General features: G+C 40.7%; 1 protein-coding gene across 13 annotated transcripts in view; it reads left to right on the top strand.

Moving 5' to 3' along the window:
- HIVEP2 (HIVEP zinc finger 2) overlaps positions 1 to 24,076 on the top strand; it is a 218,869-nt gene extending 194,793 nt beyond the window's left edge. For all 13 annotated transcript variants that reach the window (XM_044924165.2, XM_044924167.2, XM_025294458.3 and 10 more), the window contains 5 exons: positions 1,055 to 1,209; positions 8,243 to 8,418; positions 13,096 to 13,197; positions 13,971 to 14,866; positions 21,592 to 24,076. In XM_044924165.2, the coding sequence (XP_044780100.1) occupies positions 1,055 to 1,209; positions 8,243 to 8,418; positions 13,096 to 13,197; positions 13,971 to 14,866; positions 21,592 to 22,416 (2,154 nt within the window). In that variant the 3' untranslated portion in view covers positions 22,417 to 24,076. The remainder of the gene's footprint in view (positions 1 to 1,054; positions 1,210 to 8,242; positions 8,419 to 13,095; positions 13,198 to 13,970; positions 14,867 to 21,591) is intronic.
- The last annotated feature ends 486 nt before the right edge of the window (positions 24,077 to 24,562 follow it).

Genomic DNA, 24,562 nt, shown 5'->3' on the forward strand with positions numbered 1-24,562 from the left:
AGAAGACTGGTGGGCTACAGTCCATGGGTTCGCAAAGAGTTGGACACAACTGAGCAACTAACACACACATACACTAACTCTTTGGAGCAGTTTCTCAGGGCTATCTAAAGTGCTGTCTCCCGGGTTGCAGTTCTCAGTCAGTCAGTCAGTTCAGTCGCTCAGTCATGTCTGACTCTTTGTGACCCCATGAATCGCAGCACGCCAGGCCTCCCTGGCCATCACCAACTCCCGGAGTTCACTCAAACTCATGTCCATCGAGTCAGTGATGCCATCCAGCCATCTCATCCTCTGTCGTCCCCTTCTCCTCCTGCCCCCAATCCCTCCCAGCATCCTAATCGTTTCCAATGAGTCAACTCTTCCTCATTTTGCCTCAAATTAGACTCAACTCACAACTCTCATGTTATGCATCTTTTTTCAGTCGACAAAGGAGACTACAGGATGTAAGAACTGAACTCTGCAAACTTCTGAGGAAGGAGTTGTTCCCATTGACTATACTTTTTACTAAAATTTATTTTATATTTATAATACATATTTTTTCTCTCAACTCATTTTTCCAAGGATTAGTGGGTTTGCTTCTGCATGAACGATTATTGCCTTACATGTAAAATTATAAAAATATTAATAAGGGCCATTTTGGAATTTATGCTAATAAAAAAGCAAATGGAGGATTTATAAATATAAAATATATAAAATATACAGTATATTTCAGTTACCATTTCTTTTTAATAACTTTTGAGAATATTTTTGAAATGCATAGAGATTGCTTGAATTGCTACTTCCAAAATACAGCACTTGTTTTTAACATTTTTATTAGTGTTGCACAGTATATGTGCTAATGGGGTCTTGTTTTTAAAAGAATGTTGAATTTATTCTGTAGAAACTGTCATTCTTTTTTGATTTTATCCCCAGTTGTCCCTTCTTTTATGTAGCCACCCTATGGCCTTTTAGTATGGAATTCAGGTTAATTTTCAGAGACCATGAAAGAGTGGAATATGTGGGCTTCCTCTGTGTTTTAGGGAATGCATACAAAATGATTCTCTCTTTTTTCCTGCAGATGAAACCTGATGCGTCCTTTTTATTTGGCAGCAAACTAGAAAGGAAACTAGTGGGAAGTATCTTAAAGGAAAGAGGGAAAGGAGATATTCATGGAGATAAGGATATTGGATCCAAGCAAACTGAGCCTATTCGAATTAAAATCTTTGAAGGAGGGTAAGGAAACATAAGTGCAAATGTCAACTATGCTATTAGACATCAGAGTTAATGGTCCTGAGTGTCTGTGTGGAAAATATCGTATCTCCTCTGGTCCGAAGCATAAAGCAAATTCTTTTTCTATACACATTTCTGAAGTCTGTTTGGTAACAGAGAATGAGTTTATGCCCATGCTTTCATGACTTGCTTTTAATAAAAATGTCTTATTGTATATGGTTTAAACCTCTGCCTTAAATTTTCATACCTTAATTTAAATTGCTGGACTTTTGATGTCATCTAAGTTTATTCATTCTTTAGTATTATTTTTACAAGCACTTGTGTTACTAATGGACGTATTTTTATTTTGCATTACAAAAATGCAATCTTGCACACTCATGTATGCACCTGGAATCTAGTTGGTTTCATTGCTTTTATTATTACCTGAGCTCCAGATGTATGGGATTTCACCAGTTCCTGCACTACCCTCTTTCTCTTCCAGGACCCAAGCCAGAGCACCGTCTTGCATTTAGTTGTCATGTTTCCCCAGCCTCCTCTGATCTGTGATAGTTTCTCTGTCTTTAGGAATTTCTTTTTAAGAATTCTGAGTTGCAGAAACTCAAATGATAAGGTTCAATGACTTTGTTATCTAGCTAGTTAAGAAAAATTACACATGTGTGTAATGTGAAGTTTTAGATTTTGATAGAAAAGTATCTTCAATCCAGTCACATTGGAGAAAAAGCCCAGATATTTGCTTTAAAATTTTAAAAATTTAAAGGACAGCAACCACATTTGGGGATTGTAATGTAATTACCTTATCTCTACAACAGATCTGATTTACAACTTTCCATGAGCTTGAATTTATTCTAGTTATATTTAAAGGACAAAGTAATGTTATCTGTTTGACCCTAAATTGTTAGTTCAGTTCACTTCAGTAGCTGGGTCGTGACTGACTCTTTGTGACCCCATGAAGCGCAGCACACCAGGCCTCCCTGGCCATCACCAACTTCCGGAGTTCACTCAAACTCACTTCCATTGAGTCGGTGATGCCATCCAGCCATCTCATCCTCTGTCATCCCCGTCTCCTCCTGCCCCAAATCCCTCCCAGCATCAGAGTCTTTTCCAATGAGTCAACTCTTCGCATGAGGTGGCCAAAGTACTGGAGTTTCAGCTTTAGCATCAGTCCTTCCAATGAACACCCAGGACTGATCTTCAGAATGGACTGGTTGGATCTCCTTGCAGTCCAAGGGACTCTTCTCCAACACCACAGTTGAAAAGCATCGATTCTTTGGTGCTCAGCTTTCTTCACAGTCCAAGTCTCACATCCATACAGGACCACTGGAAAAACCATAGCCTTGACTAGATGGACCTTTGTTGGCAAAGTAATGTCTCTGCTTTTGAATATGCTATCTAGATTGGTCATAACTTTCCTTCCAAAAGAGTAAGCATCTTTTAATTTCATGGCTGCAATCACCATCTGCAGTGATTTTGGAGCCCAAAAAAATAAAGTCTGACACTGTTTCCATGGTTTCCCTATCTATTTCCCATGAAGTGATGGGACCAGATGCCATGATCTTAGTTTTCTGAATGCTGAGCTTTAAGCTAACTTTTTCACTCTCCTCTTTCACTTTCATCAAGAGACTTTATAGTTCCTCTTCATTTTCTGCCATAAGGGTGGTGTCATCTGCATATCTGAGGTTATTGATATTTCTCCCGGCAATCTTGATTCCAGCTGGTGCTTCTTCCAGCCCAGCGTTTCTCATGATGTACTCTGCATATAAGTTAAATAAGCAGGAGAACAATATACAGCCTTGATGTACTCCTTTTCCTATTTGGAACCAGTCTGTTGTTCCATGTCCAGTTCTAACTGTTGCTTCCTGACCTGCATATAGGTTTCTCAAGAGGCAGGTCAGGTGGTCTGGTATTCCCATCTTTTTCAGAGTCTTCCACAGTTTATTGTGATCCACACAGTCAAAGGCTTTGGCATAGTCAATACAGCAGAAATAGATGTTTTTCTGGAACTCTCTTGCTTTTTCCATGATCCAGCAGATGTTGGCAATTTGATCTCTGGTTCCTCTGCCTTTTCTAAAACCAGCTTGAACATCTGGAAGTTCACGGTTCAAGTATTGCTGAAGCCTGGCTTGGAGAATTTTGAGCATTACTTTACTAGCATGTCAGATGAGTGCAACTGTGCAGTAGTTTGAGCATTCTTTGGCATTGCCTTTCTTTGGGATTGGAATGAAAACTGACCTTTTCCAGTCCTGTGGCCACTGCTGAGTTTTCCAAATTTGCTGGCATATTGAGTGCAGCACTTTCACAGCATCATCTTTCAGGATTTGAAATAGCTCAACTGGAGTTCCATCACCTCCACTAGCTTTGTTCATAGTGATGCTTTCTAAGGCCCACTTGACTTCACATTCCAGGATGTCTGGCTCTAGGTCAGTGATCACACCATCGTGATTATCTTGGTCATGAAGATCTTTTTTGTACAGTTCTTCTGTGTATTCTTGCCACCTCTTCTTAATTATCTTCTGCTTCTGTTAGGTCCATACCATTTCTGTCCTTTATTGAGCCCATCTTTGCATGAAATGTTCCCTTGGTATCTCTAATTTTCTTGAAGAGATCTCTAGTCTTTCCCATTCTGTTGTTTTCCTCTATTTCTTTGCATTGATTGCTGAAGAAGGCTTTCTTCTCTCTCCTTGCTATTCTTTGGACCTGCATTCCGATGCTTATATCTTTCCTTTTCTTCTTTGCTTTTAGCTTCTCTTCTTTTCACAGCTATTTGTAAGGCCTCCCCAGACAGCCATTTTGCTTTTTTGCATTTCTTTTCCATGGGGATGGTCTTGATCCCTGTCTCCTGTACAGTGTCACAAACCTCTGTCCATAGTTCATCAGGCAGTCTATGTATCATATCTAGTCCCTTAAATCTATTTCTCACTTCCACTGTATAATCATAAGGAATTTGATTTAGGTCATACATGAATGGTCTAGTGGTTTTCCCTACTTTCTTCAATTTAAGTCTGAATTTGGCAATAAGGAGTTCATGGTCTGAGCCACAGTCAGCTCCCGGTCTTGTTTTTGCTGACGGTATAGAGCTTCTCCATCTTTGCCTGCAAAGAATATAATCAATCTGATTTCGGTGTTGACCATCTGGTGCTGTCCATGTGTAGAGTCTTCTCTTGTGTTGTTGGAAGAGTGTTTGCTATGACCAGTGCATTTTCTTGGCAAAACTCTATTAGCCTTTGCCCTGCTTCATTCCATATTCCAAGGCCAAATTTGCCTGTTACCCCAGGTGTTTCTTGACTTCCTACTTTTGCATTCCAGTCCCCTATAATGAAAAGGACATCTTTTTTGGGTGATAGTTCTAAAAGGTCTTGTAGGTCTTCATAGAACCATTCAACTTCAGCTTCTTCAGCGTTACTGGTTGGGGCATAGACTTGGATTACTGTGATTTTGAATGCTTTGTCTTGGAAAAGAACAGAGATCATTCTGTCGTTTTTGAGATTGCATCCAAGTACTGCATTTTGGACTCTTTTGTTGACCATGATGGCTACTCCATTTCTTCTGAGGGATTCCTGCCCGCAGTAGTAGATATAATGGTCATCTGAGTTAAATTCACCCATTCCAGTCCATTTCAGCTCACTGATTCCTAGAATGTCGACATTCACTCTTGCCATCTCCTGTTTGACCACTTCCAATTTGCCTTGATTCATGGACCTGACATTCCAGGTTCCTATGCAATATTGCTCTTTACAGCATCGGACCTTGCTTCTATCACCAGTCACATCCACAGCTGGGTATTGTTTTTGGTTTGGCTCCATCCCTTCATTCTTTCTGGAGTTATTTCTCCACTGATCTCCAGTAGCATATTGGGCACCTACTGACCTGGGAAGTTCCTCTTTCAATATCCTATCGTTTTGCCTTTTCATACTGTTCATGTGGTTCTCAAGGCAAGAATACTTAAGTGGTTTGTTATTCCCTTGTCCAGTGGACCACATTCTGTCAGACCTCTCCACCATGAGCCGCCGGTCTTGGGTGGCCCCACAGGGCATGGCTTAGTTTCATTGAGTTAGACAAGGCTGTGGTCCGTGTGATCAGACTGACTAGTTTTCTGTGATTATGGTTTCAGTGTGTCTGTCCTCTGATGCCCTCTCGTAAACCCTACCATTTATTTGGGTTTCTCTTACCTTAGACGTGGGGTATCTCTTTACGGCTGCTCCTTACCTTGGACGAGGGGCATCTCCTCACGGCTGCCCCTCCTGCCCTTGAATGTGGAGTAGCTCCTCTCAGCCCTCCTGCGCTGGCACAGCCACAGCTCCTTGGACATGGGATTGCTCCTCTCGGCCGCCGCCCCTGACCTTGGGCGTGGGGTAGCTCCTCTCGGCCGCCGCCCCTGACCCGGGGCGTGGGGTGGCTCCTCTCGGCCACGCTTATGCGTGGTCCATCACAGCCAACCTTGGTAATACAAGATATCAGTTTCTCACATAGATTTACCATTTGGAGATAGATTATGGAAGCTGGTTCCCTCATAGGGTTGGCCCCCTTTAGGTGGATGCCTGAGTATTGTCACCACTGAAACCACAGTTGTTTGTCGTCATGAAGCTTGTCTCAGTATTTTTTGACATTCCTCATCTTTTAACACAAACAAGAGAAACAGATAATATCTTTCTTCAGAGACCAAGAAGTTCCTGTGACAGAGTCTAGCAGTCTTCTTCAGAGCAGTGCATGTGTGCTAGATAAGCGAGACCTTCACAGCTCTGCGTGCTTTGGGGAGCTCCTCTCCACTAACAAAAGATGCAAATGAAAAGCATATGTGAACATTTTATTACTGTGTTTTGATGATCCAAAAGGATTGTGCCAATATTTCATTTCCTCTTCCTTTCACTGTCTCTTTATGGACTATATATCTCATTCATTCCTTAATCTGTGATCCAACTTCTGCCTGGTGGTAACCAGTTGTTTATTCCAAGAAATGTGTTAAAACCTCTTATTTTGCCATTGCAAAGTGATAAGTTCCAAAAAAAAAAATTACTGACCAAATTTTTAAGTGTATATGTTTCCTGTATTGTCTAATTCATAGACCTAGTAATTTCATTTCTGTTGTTGTTTAGTTGCTAAGTCATGTCCAGCTCTTTGTGACCGCATGGACTGTAGCCCACCATGCACCTCTGTCCATGGGATTTCTTAGGCAAGGATACTAGAGTAGGTTGCCATATTTTTTCAAAAATCCATTAATTCTTGTATCAAGTAGATTTATGGGTCTGTAAAACTTTTGAAGGGTAAATACTTTATTTGTACAGATTTTTCTAATACATTTATATTTTATACAGAACTTAATTTTCATTCTGGAAGCAAGTTAATCAGCTAAGGAATTTAAAATAGTATTATTTGAAAATAAAATGCATTTTCCATCAAGTACAATGATGCACCACAGAAAGCTTGAAGTACCCTTTCCTGAAGAAGAATTGCTGTCTATGAAATTATTTGTTTTATTCTGTAGTCCTTAGGTAGTTTCATCCAGTTTGGGGCAGAGAATATTGGTATTAAAAGGTGACATATTGTGCAAGCTTAGGTTTCTTTCTCCTTTATTACAGAAGACAATAAGATAAAAGATAAAGTTCAAAATAGTTTTGAAGAAAAAGTTGACTTTGGAAATTCTTTGTAAATGGGGAAAGATTTAAAGGACTAAAAAGTACATAAAATTGACTATTCATATTTTTGACTACTCAATTCTCACCTGGATTGATACTGACTGAAAAATAGATAATGTTAAGATCAAATAGTATCCATAGCAGAGCTGATAGGATGGATTTTCTATCCTAAAAATCCTTCAGTGGTTTGGACGAATGAAAGTGAATTTTCTTTTATTTCTGATAATGGATTAGCTGGAACAAAATAGAGGAGTTTGCAATGCTCTTAGAATACTTAAAAACAAACAAAAGAAAAAGAAAAAAAAAAGACTAAATCTAAGGCCTTTAAGTTAGCCCACACTGAGTTAGGGTGTTTGTAGGTCACTTTACCTTTGGAAGTTATAAAAAGAATCCTCAAAAGAAATATCTTTGGCAGTAGACCCATAATTCTAGCCTGAGATTTAAGAGATAATTGTATTCACAGAGTTATTCAGTAGAATGCTGCTATACTCTATGATGGGTCATGTTTCCTTAAATTCTGAAAAAATGTGACCAATGGTGATCACTGGGTAGGTTTCTTCCAAGGTTTATTACAGTGAATACCTAAGACTTTGTTCATCTTACTGATTTAATTACATTGGATGACCTCAGACATCCTTTCAAACCTCTCTATAAACCCTTCCAGAAACAAAGGCAAATTTGATTGAAAAATAGAATCTCTAGTTTTCATTATGTAACAGTACCTTCCAGAAGCCACTTGAAATTTAGACTTCACTTCAGTACAGAATTACGGTCCTTGGGAAGAACAGATCAAATCTGTAGGCAACAGTTGGTGAGCTCAGCTCAGCCTGTGTAAGCTAGAAATTTCTGACTCTCGTGCCAGGATTGTAAAAATAGAGTAGAAACTTGCAGTGAAGAATTCTATAATCAGTTATATTTATTCTAGCAATTTAGAGGGGTATATGTGTTGTGAATGCACATCTTAGATGATGTAATGTTAACAAGTGATATGTGATGATTTAAGTATGCTAGTATAACTTTTTGGATGTTTCTTGGTATCCAAATCTGAAAGCAGTAAGGCGCACAGTGCTGCAACTCTTTGCGGCTTATATAAGCCCATTTGAACTTCTATACAGAGTTCATATAGGCACATTTCATGGAAGAGCCAACTCCATTTTGAACTCCACATAGAAAAAAATTCCCTTTTATTTACAATGCCTAATCTGTTAACAAGTTCTTTCAGGTACTGCATAGATTTCACTGGGTCTGTAGAAATAAAGTTGAATAATTGTAAAAGACCCATCTAAAATTTTGTCTTGCAAGTGATTAGCTTTTGATTTTATATATAACATGTATTTGGAAACATGTTAGTATTTGGAATCATGTAAAGTATTTGGAAACACACTGGATTTTCCCTCTTTTAACAGATATAAATCAAATGAAGATTATGTATATGTCAGAGGACGTGGACGTGGAAAGTACATTTGTGAAGAATGTGGGATTCGCTGTAAGAAACCGAGCATGCTCAAAAAGCATATCCGCACGCATACTGATGTCCGGCCTTATGTATGCAAGTTATGTAACTTCGCCTTCAAAACAAAAGGTACAGGTCTGATTTTTTTTTTTAAGAGGGAAAACTTTTTTTTAATGGCTGTTCCAGATTCTGAATACTGTTTTGTAACTGTCATAGACAATTAGATGGTTTTCTTTGTGAAACTGTGACACTCATGAAATGTGTTTTCTTTCTGTAAGTGGTCTGAGGATGTATGAGACAGTGAGGCTCCTTTTATGACTGAAGTAAGAGCTATAGACTTAGGTCCAGGCTAGTAGTCTCGAAGGAAGTGGCTAAGAATTGCCTGCATAGCTATTACTTCTTGTTAGAAATGTTATGTGGTCTAGAGAATCTTTTCACCAGTATTGAAATTCTGCAGGGAGACAACCCATTCCAGGGCATTAGAAAAGCAAGGCAGCAGCTGGGAAGAAAACATGTGCCCATGGTCAGTTTCAAGATTATTAATAATGTAGAGACCCACAGAGTCCCGGGTGGGCCCCTCCATCCACACTTGCATTAATTATGTATAGAAATTTGATCGCTTGTGTTCTGTGTATTTATGAGCTCAGAGACAATTTCTTACTCTCAGGCCACAGCTATTAATCTCATAAAACTAAGACTTGCCTTGAAATGATATTCTGTCTTTAAAAAACAAGTCTGTTTTTAACAGATAGTCTTACCTGAAAATATTTTATACAAAAATGTTGCTTCAAAATGAATCCGCCACAGGTATACATGTGTTCCCCATCCTGAACCCTCCTCCCTCCTCCCTCCCCATTCCATCCCTCTGGGTCGTCCCAGTGCACCAGCCTAATACAGTTATGTAAAGTTTAAAAATAAAATAAAATTTAAAAAAAAAAAAATGTTGCTTCAGTCATATTTCTATCATTTTGTAAAATTAAAATATTCATAAACTCAGTGTTTTCAGAATACAAACAGTTGTGGAATAGAGATGAATTGACTTCTATAGAAGTATATTCTACTACTTACTGTCAAAGTATGCAGGAGACATGGGTTCAATCCCCAGATCGGGAAGATCCCCTAGAGGAGGAAATGGTATCCCACTTCAGTATTCTTGCCAGGAAAATCCCATGGACAGAGAAGCCTGATGGGCTACAGTGCATGGGGTCGCAGAGCCAGACATGACTGAGCACACACACACGCATGCACACACGTAGAAGTACTAATGGAACCCTATAGACACCCCACCACTAACCTTACACAAACATTTTCTGATGTTTTAACTTTAATTTGCATACTAATTAATCTGCTCCACTACCCATCAAGAAAAATAAATATCAAATAAAACTATCTTTGGTAGGGAAATGTGTACCTACTTTCTTTTATACCCCAAATCCAAAATTGTCTTTATTGGTTTGTCAGAAATGTAAATATGTTGCCTCTGAGCATATCTGTTTTTTCTTTATTAAAAAGATATTTATATTACAATTATGCCTCTTTGAAGCCACAAAAAGGGGGAGGTAATGTTCATTTGCATTTCAAAGGAGATAAATATGAGGTCCTTTAAACACCATCCACTTTTGCACAATCAAGCCTTTTATGTAGAACTTCAGTAAGAGACTCCCTAGGGCATAAAAATATATAAACTTTGGTTTTAAGAAATAAAGCTGATCCACCAGTCATTACAACTGATATTTCCTGGCCGTGTGAGTTGACTGTGGGTATAGCCTCCTGAAACTGTACCTGCGGAAATGTCACATGGCTAGATATTTCTATCATGCTATATTTGGCTCTGAGCTATTGTCTTGGAGTTTTAGCAGAAAATAATTTAGTCTTGATCATTATCGGAGTTTCCTTGTCACCCTTTGGAAAAATACAAATGTCTTAGGATCTTGAAAAGAGCAAATCATCCTGGGAAACCCCTCGCCGGTGTTCACTTCCAGCCAACTGCCTCTTCTCATATCATCTGAGTACAGAATCAGTGCTCTTGCAGGACTGGTACCTCCTCTTTGCCTGTGTCACTTCTCCAGACACCCTTTCCTGCCATTTTGCTGCTTTCTCTTTGCTCTAATTCTTCAGACGTTCAAGACTTCAGTAAGCCAAAGTCAGGGCAGGGTCATTTCTGAGCCGGATTTCTAACTATAAACCTACCCTGAGGATGAGAGCCCAAAGCCTGAGTGCTTACTTGAAACAGGAAGAAAGAAAAATATAAGAGAAGAAACACAAATGAAGATCTAAATAGACTATCTGGACGTAACTAACTTCCACATCTATCCACATACACAGATTATTTGCACCCTTACAGAAGCAGATGATTTCTATTAATTTACAGATTTTTAAATTCTTGATAATCATGTGCTGTGCTTAGTTGTGTCCAGCTCTTTGCGACCCCATGGACTGTAGCCCACCAGACTCTTGTCCATGGGGATTCTCCAGGCAAGAATACTGGAGTGGGGTGCCATGCCCTCCTCCGGGGGATCTTCCCAACCCAGGTCTTCTTCATTACAGGCGGATTCTTTACCATCCGAGCCACCAGGGAAGCCCAAGAATACTGGAGTGGGTAACCTATCCCTTCTCCAGGAGAACCTCCCTACCCAGGAATCGAATCAGGTTCTCCTCCATTGCAAGTGGATTCTTAACCAGCTGAACTACCAGGGAAATTCATGATAATTTGTCTATAAGAATTTTTGAGATCTTTAGAAAAATTAGAGGTATAATTTTTTGGTATGTAAGAGCAATATGGGCCAGGAAATATTTCCATGTTTGGAGTTACAAATTGAGCACATTAAATTTGTAGGTATATAAGAAATAAGCCACATGTTAAGGATTCCTTGGTGGCTCAGATGGTAAAGAGTTTGCCTGAAATGCAGGAGACCCGAGTTCAATCCCTGGGGTCAGGAAAATTCCCTGGAGAAGGAAATGGCAACCCACTCCAGTATTCTTGCCTGGAAAAACCCATGGACAGAGGAGCCTGGGGGGCTACAGTCCGTAGGGTCGCAAAGAGTCAGACACAACTAAGCGACTTCACTTTCCCTAATTAAAAAATAAAGTAATATAAACAAAATAATAAACAACCATGCCCAGTTTAGAGTTGTGGCTCATATATTACATTAATGGTAAGCCAAAAACTCCTGCAAGAAGAACAAACTATTTTAGCAGGCTGGAGTTTCCGCCTGGATTCAGTGAGCCTAGTCTTAAAGCATTTGCTGCTATGTGACTAAAGCAGTGTCTCAGAACAAAGATAACATGGCCCTTATAGCTGAATTAGTTCCTGAATTTCTTTTGATTAGTTATATATATGATGTGGAATGGGCTTTCCAGGTAGCTCAGCTGATAAAGACTCTGCCTGTAATGCAGGAGACCCCAGTTTGAGTCCTGGGTCAGGAAGTTCCCCTGGAGAGGGGATAGGCTACACACTCCAGTATTTTGGGGGCTTCCCTGGTGGCTCACATGGTAAAGAATTCCCCTGCAATGTGGAAGACCTGGGTTCAATCCCTGGTTTGGGAAGATCCCCTGGAGGAGAACATGGCAACCCACTCCAGTATTTTTGCCTGGGAAATCCCATGGACAGAGGAGCTTGGAGGGCTGCAATCCATGGGGTCGCAAAGAGTTGAACACAATTTAGCGACTGAGCACGCGCACATAGAAACACACATACATACGTAATTAGGTGCATGTATTATACAATCAGCCCTCCTTATCTATGAACTCTGAACCTACAGATACAGAGGGCATCATACTATACCATTTATACTATACATAAGGGACAGTTATATATAACTATCTGTGTATGGAAGATGCAAGAGTTTGGGCTTGTGCTATGTCGCTTCAGTCATGTTTGGACTGTAGCCAAACCCAATGGACTGTAGCCCACCAGGCTCCTCTGTTCATGGGATCTTCCAGGCAAAAATATTGGCGTGGGTTGCCATTTCCTACTCCAGGGGATCTTTCCCACTCAGGGATCAAACCCAAGTCTGTTATGGCTCCTGCATCGGCAGGCATGTTCTTTATCACTAGCAACCTGGGAAGCTATATCACCATCATAATACATTCTTTGTTCTTAGAACAGTGGGAGTTTCAAGGTAAATAAGAAAGGAATTTTGCTGCTCTGGAACTTTAGAAGTTGCTGTCATAAACTCTGCTGATATATGTCAGATAGATAGAAGCTAAATACTAAGATTAATGTTCCCAATAAGTAGTTAGCTAAGTATTTGTCTGGATCTTTGAATTTATTTACAGGATTGGCCCCAACATCAGTTTGCATTAATTTTTTCTTCTGACACGTGAGCATCCTGCCAGTTTAATCTATATCTGATTGATGACAGAAGGTCTGGGGTCCAGGGACTATGTTGATTACAATAGTTTATTCTGAAATTGCTCAGAGATGTGTGACCCAGCTTGCGTCACCCTGTTTATGTGGAGCCCAAGAAGGCAGACCCAATTGGGCCAAAGGTATTAGGTCCTCTCTCAGCCAGAAAAGTCTGGGATTCTCAGTCGTACTTGAGTCTACACTTGAAATAATATGAGCCTAGACTTCCACAGGTCTAGAAAAAAGACAGCCTGAGACTGGGCTGAAGCTGTCAGGGGTTCATATCTTCAGAAGCCAAATTGTTCCTCTTAAGTTGGAGGCAAGGAGCAGGGGGTGGGAACAGATTTGTGTTATCTCAAGTTAGTTCATTTCACACTGAATTTTGGGGCAGTCATCACATTTTGGTAACCAATTAATTGCTCTTTTTTTTTTTTGTGGGGGGGTGCTGTATTTTCTAGGAAACCTAACGAAGCATATGAAATCTAAAGCACACATGAAGAAATGCCTGGAGTTGGGGGTCTCAATGACATCGGTCGATGACACTGAAACCGAGGAAGCAGGTATTCACACTTGAGTCGACTGACCTCTTTACTGTGCATGCTGGAGCTTTGTGGCCAAAGTGGTAAAATAAATATAGGTATTAAAAAAAAAAACTGATCACGTTTCATTTTACTAAATACTAAACATAGAAGAGAAGTCTGACGCATTGAATTGCTTGAGACTTAATGAAAAGAAATGCATTTCGGTTTTGGCTGAAGAAGTAGAAATGCCTTACTGTGAAAATAATTTTATCATTATTAGAACAGAACCATAAAGGAGATCTAATTGCACTTAAGTTGTAATGGTGATTTAAATCTTATGATGATACTTTTTGGGAAATTTGCAAAGCATTTTAATGTCTTATTTTTTTGATCAAGAGGAAATCTAGTAGAAAAAAAATGTCCATCAATAACCTCAGTAGAAAATCTGGGGATCAGCTGGACTTCCTGACTTGTAGAGACAGGTTCTTGCTTTTCTTTTTCCTCTAATATCATCATTAACAACATTATGTACCTACTTATTGAGGGTTTTATATGAGTGGTGTGATGCCTGAGCTAAAAGTTCCTACCCTGGAGGCCATATTGTAGGTGGGAATGAAACCAGATAGCTACATAAAAAGATAAGAACCAACCAGTGTCACAGAGGTAAGTGCTCATGTTATAGGAGTTCAGAGATGACCACCTCTAGGGGCTGGAGGATTGAGGAAAGCTTTTGCAAAGAGATGGCATCTGAATGAGCTTCTAACCTTCTTGTTTGAATCTTGATGTTCACTCTCTTTGTTCAATTGCTTCAGAAACGATGGAAGATTTGCACAAGGCAAGTGAGAAGCACAGCATGTCCAGCATTTCAACTGATCATCAGTTCTCAGATGCTGAAGAATCAGATGGTGAAGATGGAGATGATAATGACGATGACGACGAAGACGATGAAGACTTTGATGACCAAGGAGATTTGACACCAAAAACAAGATCAAGAAGCACCAGTCCCCAGCCTCCTAGATTCTCCTCCTTGCCAGTGAATGTTGGCGCTGTGCCCCACGGGGTTCCTCCCGATAGCTCCCTGGGGCATTCTTCATTGATCAGCTATTTGGTTACGTTGCCAAGTATTCAGGTTACTCAGCTGATGACACCAAGTGACTCATGTGAAGATACTCAGATGACAGAATACCAGAGGTTATTCCAGAGCAAAAGTACAGACTCAGAACCAGACAAAGACAGGTTAGACATCCCCAGTTGTATGGATGAAGACTGCATGCTGTCTTCAGAGCCGGGCTCCTCCCCACGGGACTTCTCACCCTCCAGCCGCCATTCCTCTCCAGGATATGATTCTTCACCCTGTCGAGATAATTCACCAAAGAGGTGTCTGATACCCAAAGGGGATTTGTCACCCAGAAGACATTTGTCACCTAGGAGAGATCTGTCACCCATGCGACATCTTTCACCAAGAAAGGAAGCTGCCTTGAGAAGAGAGATGTCACAGAGAGATGTTTCGCCAAGAAGGCATCTGTCCCCAAGGAGGCCAGTGTCACCTGGGAAAGAAATCATGGCCAGGAGGGACCTCTCTCCCAGGAGAGAGAGAAGATACATGACCACCATAAGAGCACCATCTCCCAGAAGGGCTTTATACCACAACCCACCGTTGTCCATGGGGCAGTATTTGCAAGCAGAGCCAATTGTATTGGGGCCTCCTGTAAGTATTCTTAGTTTTCTCTTTCTAATATATAAGCCCAAGCTCATTGGAGTCTCTTGATGACACACGGGTGTGAAATTTATTATGACATGGGTATCTCTCGTGGGGAGGAGTGAACTTGGTTACTGAAAATAGCAGGAAGGCATTTTTATCACATGCTGTTGTCAATCACATGGCTATGGTGTTACCCCAAGTGTAGTATTGCATCAGAGAAGAGCATTTCAATCTGGTAATGACAGGTGAGATCTTTCCGAATGCTTTCTAAGCTTAACTCATTATATATAGGCAGGAGTTGAAACCTTGGCATGAGTGGAAAAGGTAAAAAGTCTTTGGAATGACATGACTGCCTAGACAGACACTCTGAGGGATATTTAGGTATCATTTATCTAACTCTCTACCAGGTGAAAATTCTGATTCAGGCATTAGCATTGACTTTCAATCAAAAAAAAATTTTTAATGAACTAATTACTTTGCCGATAGTGAGTGGATGTGTGAAACCAATAAGGGACCAGGAAAGGGGAGAGTGAACCCTGTGGTATAAATGAAAGGCATGAACATGCATGCTTTTCTTGCTGGTCCCACCACCTCCTGTTACCAAGAGCCCTTGTTCAGTGATATTGTGAGCTCACAGAGTGGGCAGTCGGAAGAGGTAAGGCAGAAAGCATCAGAGGAGATTTCTGTAGACGCCCTCATTATAGATTAAGGTAACAACAGTAGCAATCATGAATGAAATGTGGGCAGTAGGGCTTAATGCACATCCATAGAAGAGGACCAGCCCTGCCTCACTTCACCAACATGATAGCTCTTGATGTCTTTTTCAACTTGTGTAAAATTAAAAAAAAAACAAAAACAAAAACGAAAGAAGCAGGCACCTAGCATACCTAGCATAGACAGAGGAAGGATACCTTTGGAGTTTGGCTGCTTTAAATGTGCCTTTTGTTTCCTGGGCTCTATTCGTGGCCATTCTGTCTTTGCTCTGGATTTCCATCATGTGGGTCATCACTGCCCTTAACAGCCAAAGGAAGCACTACCAGCTATGAACTCTGCCGTCTTATCACGGCCCTGGTGATCAGCTTCCCCTCTCTCATCTTCTTTTCACCACCCTGAATTAGATGCTTAGATTCACATTTTTGAGCTTTAGGAAAACTCCCTGCTGCATTCTACTCCCCAGGCCCCAAGACCCTCTGTTTACAAGCCTGCCACCAGCATAGTCTTCAGGGTGCAATGACTGTAGAAACATGCATAGCAATCAAGACATAACCTCGCTGCTGAGCTAATAAATTAGCCAGCTAAGAAAAAGAGGGGCATTTCCACAGGTTTTTGTGTCTTAGTGGTACCAAGAAGAAAGGAGGGCTCTTCTGAAGTTCATGCTATTGCAGGATAGAGTGAGAAATCCCTTTCATACCAGAATACCACATCTGGGGTGGAAAATGCTTTTTCTGGTATTTGTTGTTCAGTCACTAAGTCGTGTCTGACTCGTTATGGCCCCATGGATTGCAGCACACCAGGCTTCCCTGTCCTTCACTATCTCCAGAGTTTACTCAGACTCATATCCATTGAGTCGATGATGCCATGTCATCCTCTGTTATCCCCTTCTCCTCCTGCCCTTAGCTGTTCCCAGCATCAGGGTCTTTTCCAATGAGTCAGCTCTTTGCAACAGGTGGCCAAAGGATTGGAGCTTTGGCTTCAGTATCAGTCCCTCCAGTGAATATTCAGGGTTGATTTCATTGACTGGTTTGATCTCCTTGCAGTCCAAGGGACTCTCAAGAGTCTTCTCAGGCACCACAGTTCAAAAGCATTAGTTCTTTGGTGCTCAGCCTTCTATATGGTTCACCTCTCACATCTGTACATGACTACTTGAGAAACCATAGATTTGACTAGATGAACCTTTGTTGGCAAAGTGATGTCCCTGCTTTTTAATAATCTTTCTAGGTTTGTCATAGCTTTTCTTCCAAGGAGCAAGCGTCTTTTAATTTCATAACTGTAGTCACCATCCACAGTGATTTTGGAGCCCACGAAAATAAAGTCTGTCACTGTTTCCATTTTTTTCCCCATCTATTTGCCATGAAGTGATGGGACTGGATGCCATGACCTTAGTTTTCTTAATGTTGAGTATTAAGCCAGCTTTTTCACTCTCCTCTTTCACCTTCATCAAGAGGCTCTTTAGTTCCTCTTTGCTTTCTGTCATTAAGGTGGTGTCATGTGCATATTTGAGACTGGTGATATTTCTCCTGGCAGTCTTGATTCCAGCCTGTGATTCATCCAGCCTGGCATTTCACATGATGTACTCTGCATATATGTTAAATAAGCAGAGTAATAATTACAGCCTTGACGTACTCCTTTCCCAACTTAAACAAGTCCATTGTTCCATGTCCGGTTCTAACTGTTGCTTCTTAATCTGCATACAGATTTCTCAGGAGGCAGGTAAGGTGGCCTGGTACTCCCATCTCTTGAAGAATTGTCCACAGTTTGTTGTCATCCACACGGTCAAGGCTTTAGCATAGTCAGTGAAGCAGAAGTAGATGTTTTTCTGGAATTCCCTTGTTTTTTCTATGATCGAATGGATGTTGCCAGTTTGATCTCTGGTTAGACCCAATGGTGCTGTGGAGTGTGTGAGCTGAGGCTCCCCCATTCTAATTGGCCTAGTGGGTCAAAACTCTGATATCTGGGAGATGTTGGAGTATATCCAGTCATCTGTAGGCATAAAAAATAATGCTTTGGTGCCAATACAGTATTGTTATTAAAAAATAATAGCAACTCACAGTCACTTTGGGCAAAGGAAGCAAAGAAGTGGACTTAAGACTTCATCTAATTTTTGGATCTCTGCCCAGAAAGTTGTTGTTGAAAAGAGATTGGTTTTATTAGTGATTGAATTTGTATTTTTTTTTCATACCAGTTCACCTGGATATTTAATAAAATTGTTGAACTTCACCATTTATGAAGCCCAAGTGTTGAGCTTTTGCTCTATTACCCAGTTTAATTCTCTGTAGACAGTTCTTAACATGCTACTTTGCTCATGTGATAGGAAAGAACAGCCCTTGGAATCCCTCCTAAAGCAGGGACACTTGGTCTCTGATGCTTCCCATTTGATGCTTTAGCACTCTGTTTTTGAGGGGCAGCAGAGAATTTTTGTCTTTCTATGATGTATGGACAAGATTCTCATTGTGAAAAAGAATCAGTGATCCTTTAAGGAGTCCTTCTCCTGATTGCTGTAGTAGATGAGTGCTTCCCTCTCTCTGAAGAATGTATGTTGTTCTTCTTCAGTCACTAAGTTGTGTCCAGCTCTCTGTGACCCCATGGATTGCAGCATGCCAGGTTTCCCTGTCCTTCACTATCTCCCAGAGTTTGCTCGAACTCTCATGTTCACTGAGCAGATGATGCTATCCAGCCATCTTATGTATGAACATATTAAATTGGAATAACCCTAAAGATAATTATTTTTGATAGAAATTCTGTTAGCAACACCTGTGGTTTAACATTGACCAAGAGCTCACAGGGCAGTGACTCTGGCATTGAAAGGACCTTGTAGCCAAGCATGGCACACTCGTTATCTGGTTCAGCCTGTAGTGGTAGGTTCCAGGGAGCAAGTTTGGAGGAGATGATATGCAGTCACTGATATTCTAGAACCCTGCTATTTCTGCTCTAATGTCCTCTGGTTAGTTTTCATTTTAAAATAGATGCTAGGTAGGTAGGTAGATAGGTAGACGGATGGATAGATAAAGAGAAAAGCAAAGAAGAAATAAAGAGACGGAAGAAAGGAAGGAGGGAAGAAGGACAGAAGGAAGAAAGGAAGGAAGAGGAAGAGAGAAAAGTCTTTTATTCATTCATTCAGTAAATATTTTTTGAGGGTTTAATCATATGTGGCTCAATGATGATGACGGAAAAAATGTATGGTTTCTGGCCTCATCCTTTTTAAACAAGAATTGTTCCTTTCCATTTTTAAAGTTTTGGTAGATAAATAGCAAGGAGACAAAGAAAGTGTGTCCTGGTCCTCAGTGCAGAGCGTCCGTGAACACTGTCGAGAACAAATGCCATGACTTGGTTCCATCCCTTGCTCTCTGTGTGGTCTTGGGCAAGTCACTTAACCTCTTGGGCAGTTTTTTCATCTGTTTGTGGCAGCCAGGGAGGTGGGCCAAGTAGACTTCTGTCCTTGAAGGAACTTACTATTCAGCTGTAAGGAATGTAGTGAGCTAACAGCCTCCTGATGTTCGAACCTTCAGGATAGACCTCCGTTTTCAAGCCAAGGCCACATTCTCCCCTGCAACCTCTATCGGTGGCTGAGCCTGGATCAGTTCCAGCTGACCCCTTGCTTCCTCTCCCTGTTAGCGTCACATACCTTATATCCCCGCTCCCCCATTACCAACCCCAGCCAGAACTCCTGTACCTCTACCTCCTTCTTATCCTTTGCTTCCAGAGGACCTACTGACACTGTTGAAAAGATAAGTTGGGGTAAATATCTGGTACATAGGATACAGATAGATATACACACACATATGCATACACTTAGCACAACCCACACAGGCATTCGTTATTCATATTTCTGTGCCAAGATTTTTAAGTAAGATGGGAGTTTATTCATATTAAAATGGTAAGGCTCAAATTGTAAAACAAGATAAGGTTGCAAATGAAGTAAAAATTTGAGTAGAAAAATCTTTTGGAGAGTTATTTGGAGGGTGAAGAAGGGGTGAGTCTGAGGACAAAGAGTATGTGAAAGGCTTGGCAGTATCTGGAGCCATGGAAGTGGTTACGTGATAGGAACTGTACACTTGCTTCTGTGGTTGTAATCATTTAATGTCTGGTCAGTAAAAGTCTGAATATAACACTTGTATTCTTAACACAAAATTCTATTGGCTTTTGAACAGATTGAATACATCCTATTTTTAGAGGACACTTCATCACTTGCTTTGTTGGACTTGAGTCAGAGATCTTATGAAATAGGACAGCTCTGTCTTTGGCTGCCTCACAAACCCCCATTCTGATTAGGTATATACCATGGACATCACAGAACAGCAACCAGAGGCAAGATGGAAAAAGAGCCAAGCTATGTTTTATTTCAAACTTTACATCTGTGATCATTGTGATCCAAAGAAGATTCATTTGGTTACATTCACAGGTGGTTATTGTAGGCATTATGATCTTCCACCTTACCTAGTGTTGGATGAAGTAAACATCCTTTTTTAAACCAGAGCAGATAAATACAAGAGGGATTTTTTTAGTCGTATTTAATGATTTCTTTCTCATACCATAGAATTCTCCCCTTACCTAGCTTGTGAGGTCCTTAGCTTATGAGGATTGATGTTTACATGATTTCTCCTGCACTTTCAGCACAAGTCATTTGTCTTTGGCTTGAATAAGGTGAAGCCTAGAACAGGGTAAGGGCCAAGAATGGTACAGAGTAGCAGAAATGATGGATAATTTATCATTCCTAACCTGGTCTCACAATCTAATTAGAACTGGATGAATCATTAATGGTATAGAGCACACCTTGCATTTTTGACCTGAAACATTCTTAGAATGATGGCACAGTGGTAAAGAATCTGCCTGCAATGCAGGAGACACAGGTTCAATCCCTGGGTTGGGAAAATCCTCTGGAGAAGGAAATGGCAACCCACTCTAGTATTCTTGCTTAGAGAATCCCATGGACAGAGGAGCCTAGCGGGCTACAGTCCATGGGGTCACAAAGAGTCAGACATGACTGAGTTACTAACCATGCATGCATTAAAAGGATGAATCTCAATTAATTGAAGCTTCGTCATCTCATTTAAACCCGATAATCTCACAGTTAGGGTAGGTTTTGCTATAGAAACAATTATACAAAATGGGTTCTCCGTTTTCAGGACTGGGACCATGAAATCTGGATTTCTGGCCCCAAACCTTAAATGTCCTAATTTATTAATTACCAAGAAGATTTTTAAGTGGAAATAATAACACAGAAAAATTAAAATACAGTTATTTCTGGTTCCCAGCCACATAGTCTATTATAAATTATAACTATTTGAAATACTTAACATTAACTACTTTGATGCATAGTTTCCATACAAAATCTGGCCTTGAATTACGGTTTGATGGCGATGCGGGTGCTGATCTTCTGCCTCGATGCCTCCTGAGCAGAAATCTATTTCTTTAGAGCAGTGTCTTGCACATTGGAGGGACCAGTTTGTGTATCACCACCATTTTGTCATCTGTTCTGTAGAAGACTAAAAAAGAAAAAAAAGAGAGCTAATTTTCAAGCTTGTCACTCCATTTATATTCATCAACACTTAAGAAAAATATTAAAAATCTGCCCAGTATATAAACAGATGGTAATCGTTTAACTTTCTTTTGGATTTAAAAACTTGTTATTAGTGTTTTTTGGCTCAGTAAAGTTTTTCTGGTAATTATCCATTATTTTCTTTTCATTCTGTCTTACAAAAAAAAAAAAAAACCCACCAGAGCTGGACCGTGTCTCTGTACCTAGTGGAAAACACACTGCAGGTTTTATCACATTCCTGTTTAACAACAAAAGCAACTTTCACAGACCTACCTGCTTCATTCAAGAGTCCTAAAAGACTGTGGAGCAAACCTCTTTTGTCTTGAGAAATCAAAGAGTGATAGAAAGATTAGGGAGTCTTCACGTGTTTTAAAGGAATGAGTGAGTGAGTGAGTGAGTGAATGAATGAAACAGCTTGACCTAAACGTGAAGCATGCTGGGTCCTAAGTGTTGTCTCTCTGTTTCCCCGATGTAGAATTTAAGAAGAGGATTACCTCAGGTTCCTTACTTCAGTCTCTATGGAGACCAAGAAGGTGCTTATGAACATCCAGGCTCCAGCCTTTTCCCTGAGGGTCCTAATGACTATGTCTTCAGTCATCTTCCACTCCACTCTCAGCAACAAGTGCGAGCTCCTATCCCCATGGTGCCAGTTGGTGGGATCCAAATGGTTCACTCCATACCGCCGGCCCTTTCCGGTTTACACCCTCCACCTACATTGCCTCTGCCAATGGAGGGCTCCGAGGAGAAGAGGGGAGCCTCAGGGGACTCCTTCGCCAAGGATCCCTACGCAGTCTCGAAGCAGCACGGGAAGCGGTCGCCTTACGCTGCCCAGTCATCTGGTCCACCTAGCACGCCCTCCTCTCCACGGCTCCTGATGAAACAGAGCACTTCAGAAGACAGCCTGAATGCCACAGAGCGGGAACAGGAGGAAAACATACAGACTTGCACAAAAGCCATCGCCTCCCTCCGGATTGCCACAGAAGAGGCCGCTCTGCTTGGGGCAGATCAGTCAGCTCGGGGGCAGGCGCCTCATCAGAAACCCTTGGAAAGTGCACAGGCTAGCATTAGACACTTTAGTGGACCTGAGCCAGGTCAGCCCTGTACCTCAGCTACCCACCCTGACTTGCATGATGGCGAAAAGGACAATTTTGGTACATCCCAGACTGCATTCGCCCACTCCACGTTTTACAGCAAGAGTTGTCTGGATGACCAACAGTCAGGCTTTCAAGAGAGCAAGGAATTACCTTCAAGCACAGAGGCAGGCAAGGAACCGGCTTCAGAAAAGAGTCAACTACATTGATCTAAGATGCATGGAGACTTTCATTTCCACATTTTCCCATTTGTTTTTGTTTTCGTTTTTCTAGAAATAGAGGTAATCAAGTTTATAGCATGCCTGTCCTAAGTTACTGGTAGTTTGCTATTATATATACTTTTGTTATATCAAAAGAATTAGGTAAATTAACAAGTCATCATGAGCCTGACCAAAACAAAATTTGAAATTAACCTATTGGGTCTGGTACTTTTAAAATTGTACAGATGTTTGTGCCTTTTCTTTACTTTGCTTATATTCTTATAAGCATTTTTTAGCAGTAATTTGTACATATTTTAGAATTTGTGTATCTGCTTTGTAATAAATGTAATTTCTTTCCTTTTTTGGACACTTGGATCTAAATGATGTAAAGCAAAACAGCATCAATATATATGTGAGGTTGCACTAAAACATATTTTTATATGATTAAAACTGAACAGCTTTTATGTACAGCTCTGATTCTGTAATACTAATATTTATTTACTTTGTTTCATAAATTGTACATTTTTTCTTAATGTTGTGGATTGCTTTTCTATGTGAAGCATGGGGTTTACTGTTGCGTAACTAGAACAAAAAATGTATATTGTAAACAAGATATTTAAACTAGAGTATCTTATTCTGCACTTATGCATTAGTTAAAAAAAAAAAAAGATAAAGGATGTATCAGTCAGTTCTTAACTCTTGTAAATTTTTTTGTCTCTTGTTTGCTGGATTGACTATAACTTAAGTGCTGATTGTGATTTTAAACTGATAGTACCGTAAAGCATTAAAGTAAACAATGTGCTATTGTGAGTTTTTTCAAAGCTTTATAAATCAGTTATAAATAATATTAAAAGTATTTGGTCTTATGTGAACATGTTGATCTATATACTCAACTAAAAATATGGGAAAACATTCCGCCCCATGTAAATATGTACAAGTGCATCACTGGTACAATTTGATGTAACTCAGTTGGACACTAGGTTGCCACAGACCTATGCTAGGGTGTCTTTAAAAATTAAAGTGACAGAGCACACAGGACTGTGTTGAGCTTGGTTATCGGCCGGCCCGGTGGCTTGGCAGGCAGTGCTGTGCGCTGCCCGTGGAGAAGACCTGGGCTTAGCAATCTCCTTGGTTCTTGCTGCACGAGATGGTGACTGGAACTAAGGCTACTACGGAGGGGTCGCGCTTGGACTGAGAGGTGGGTGTGGAAGCGGGGAAGGGCATGGGGACCTGCTCCCCAGCCTTTCCTGTCAGCCAGTCTGCACGGTAACAGGGTTGACATCAGCTCTGGGGGAAGCCACTTGACCCTACTGCAGAAGGGAAGAGTGTCAGACCCCTGGCTATCTCAGGGGGAATGGAAAAGAAGCTTACCAGGGAAAAGAACTTGTGGGAGGATGCTGTCTTTTGTATATAACATTCAGAATGGGCTTTGGTTAGCGTTGACGATGGGCAGAGCCTTTGTTTATAGGTTGCGAAGAGTGGAAGGAAGGGAAGGGGTACAATACATGGGCACACACAAACACGTGTGTGCACACACACACACACACACAAAATCTGGGTTATCTTTGTGCTATATAGTGGATTATAATTCTGTGAAACCAAGTTTGTATATTGAATTACATTAAGGAGTGTTCTTTAAAAAGAGAAATAAATATACGATTACATGCTTGAGGTGTCTAGTTTTTATGTGTTGTTTGACATTTTGATTTCCCAATTTTGTTGCTGGAGAAATGTTGATGCTACCAACATGCCATCTGTGCTTTTCACTCCTAGGCTCTGCCCATCCCAGGCTGTGCAGAATATGAATGCCTTGAACAAGTGAGAAGGCAGTCGTTGGCTTCAGCATGTCACCTGATTAGAACAGAGAGTGATCAGCACAGTGTGAGTTCTAGAAATGGAGTCCTTAGAACCTGGACATGGCAATGGGTGTCTGAAAAGAGTCGTGAAGAAATCAAATCATCATTTCCCCTCTGCTTCCCTCTCAGCATGCATACATGTCTGAAATTCTACTACCTGGGAAACCTCCTGATTTTTGCTGAAATGACTGAAGGTAAAAGCCAACTGAAACCAATACACCATATAATATCCACAAATCACAGTTCTTTTATTACAAAAGAGTAGAATCTTAAATAATGGAAGTAGCTCATTAAAGGTC

Source organism: Bubalus bubalis, chromosome 10, assembly GCF_019923935.1.
Source record: "Bubalus bubalis isolate 160015118507 breed Murrah chromosome 10, NDDB_SH_1, whole genome shotgun sequence".
NCBI lineage: Eukaryota > Metazoa > Chordata > Mammalia > Artiodactyla > Bovidae > Bubalus > Bubalus bubalis.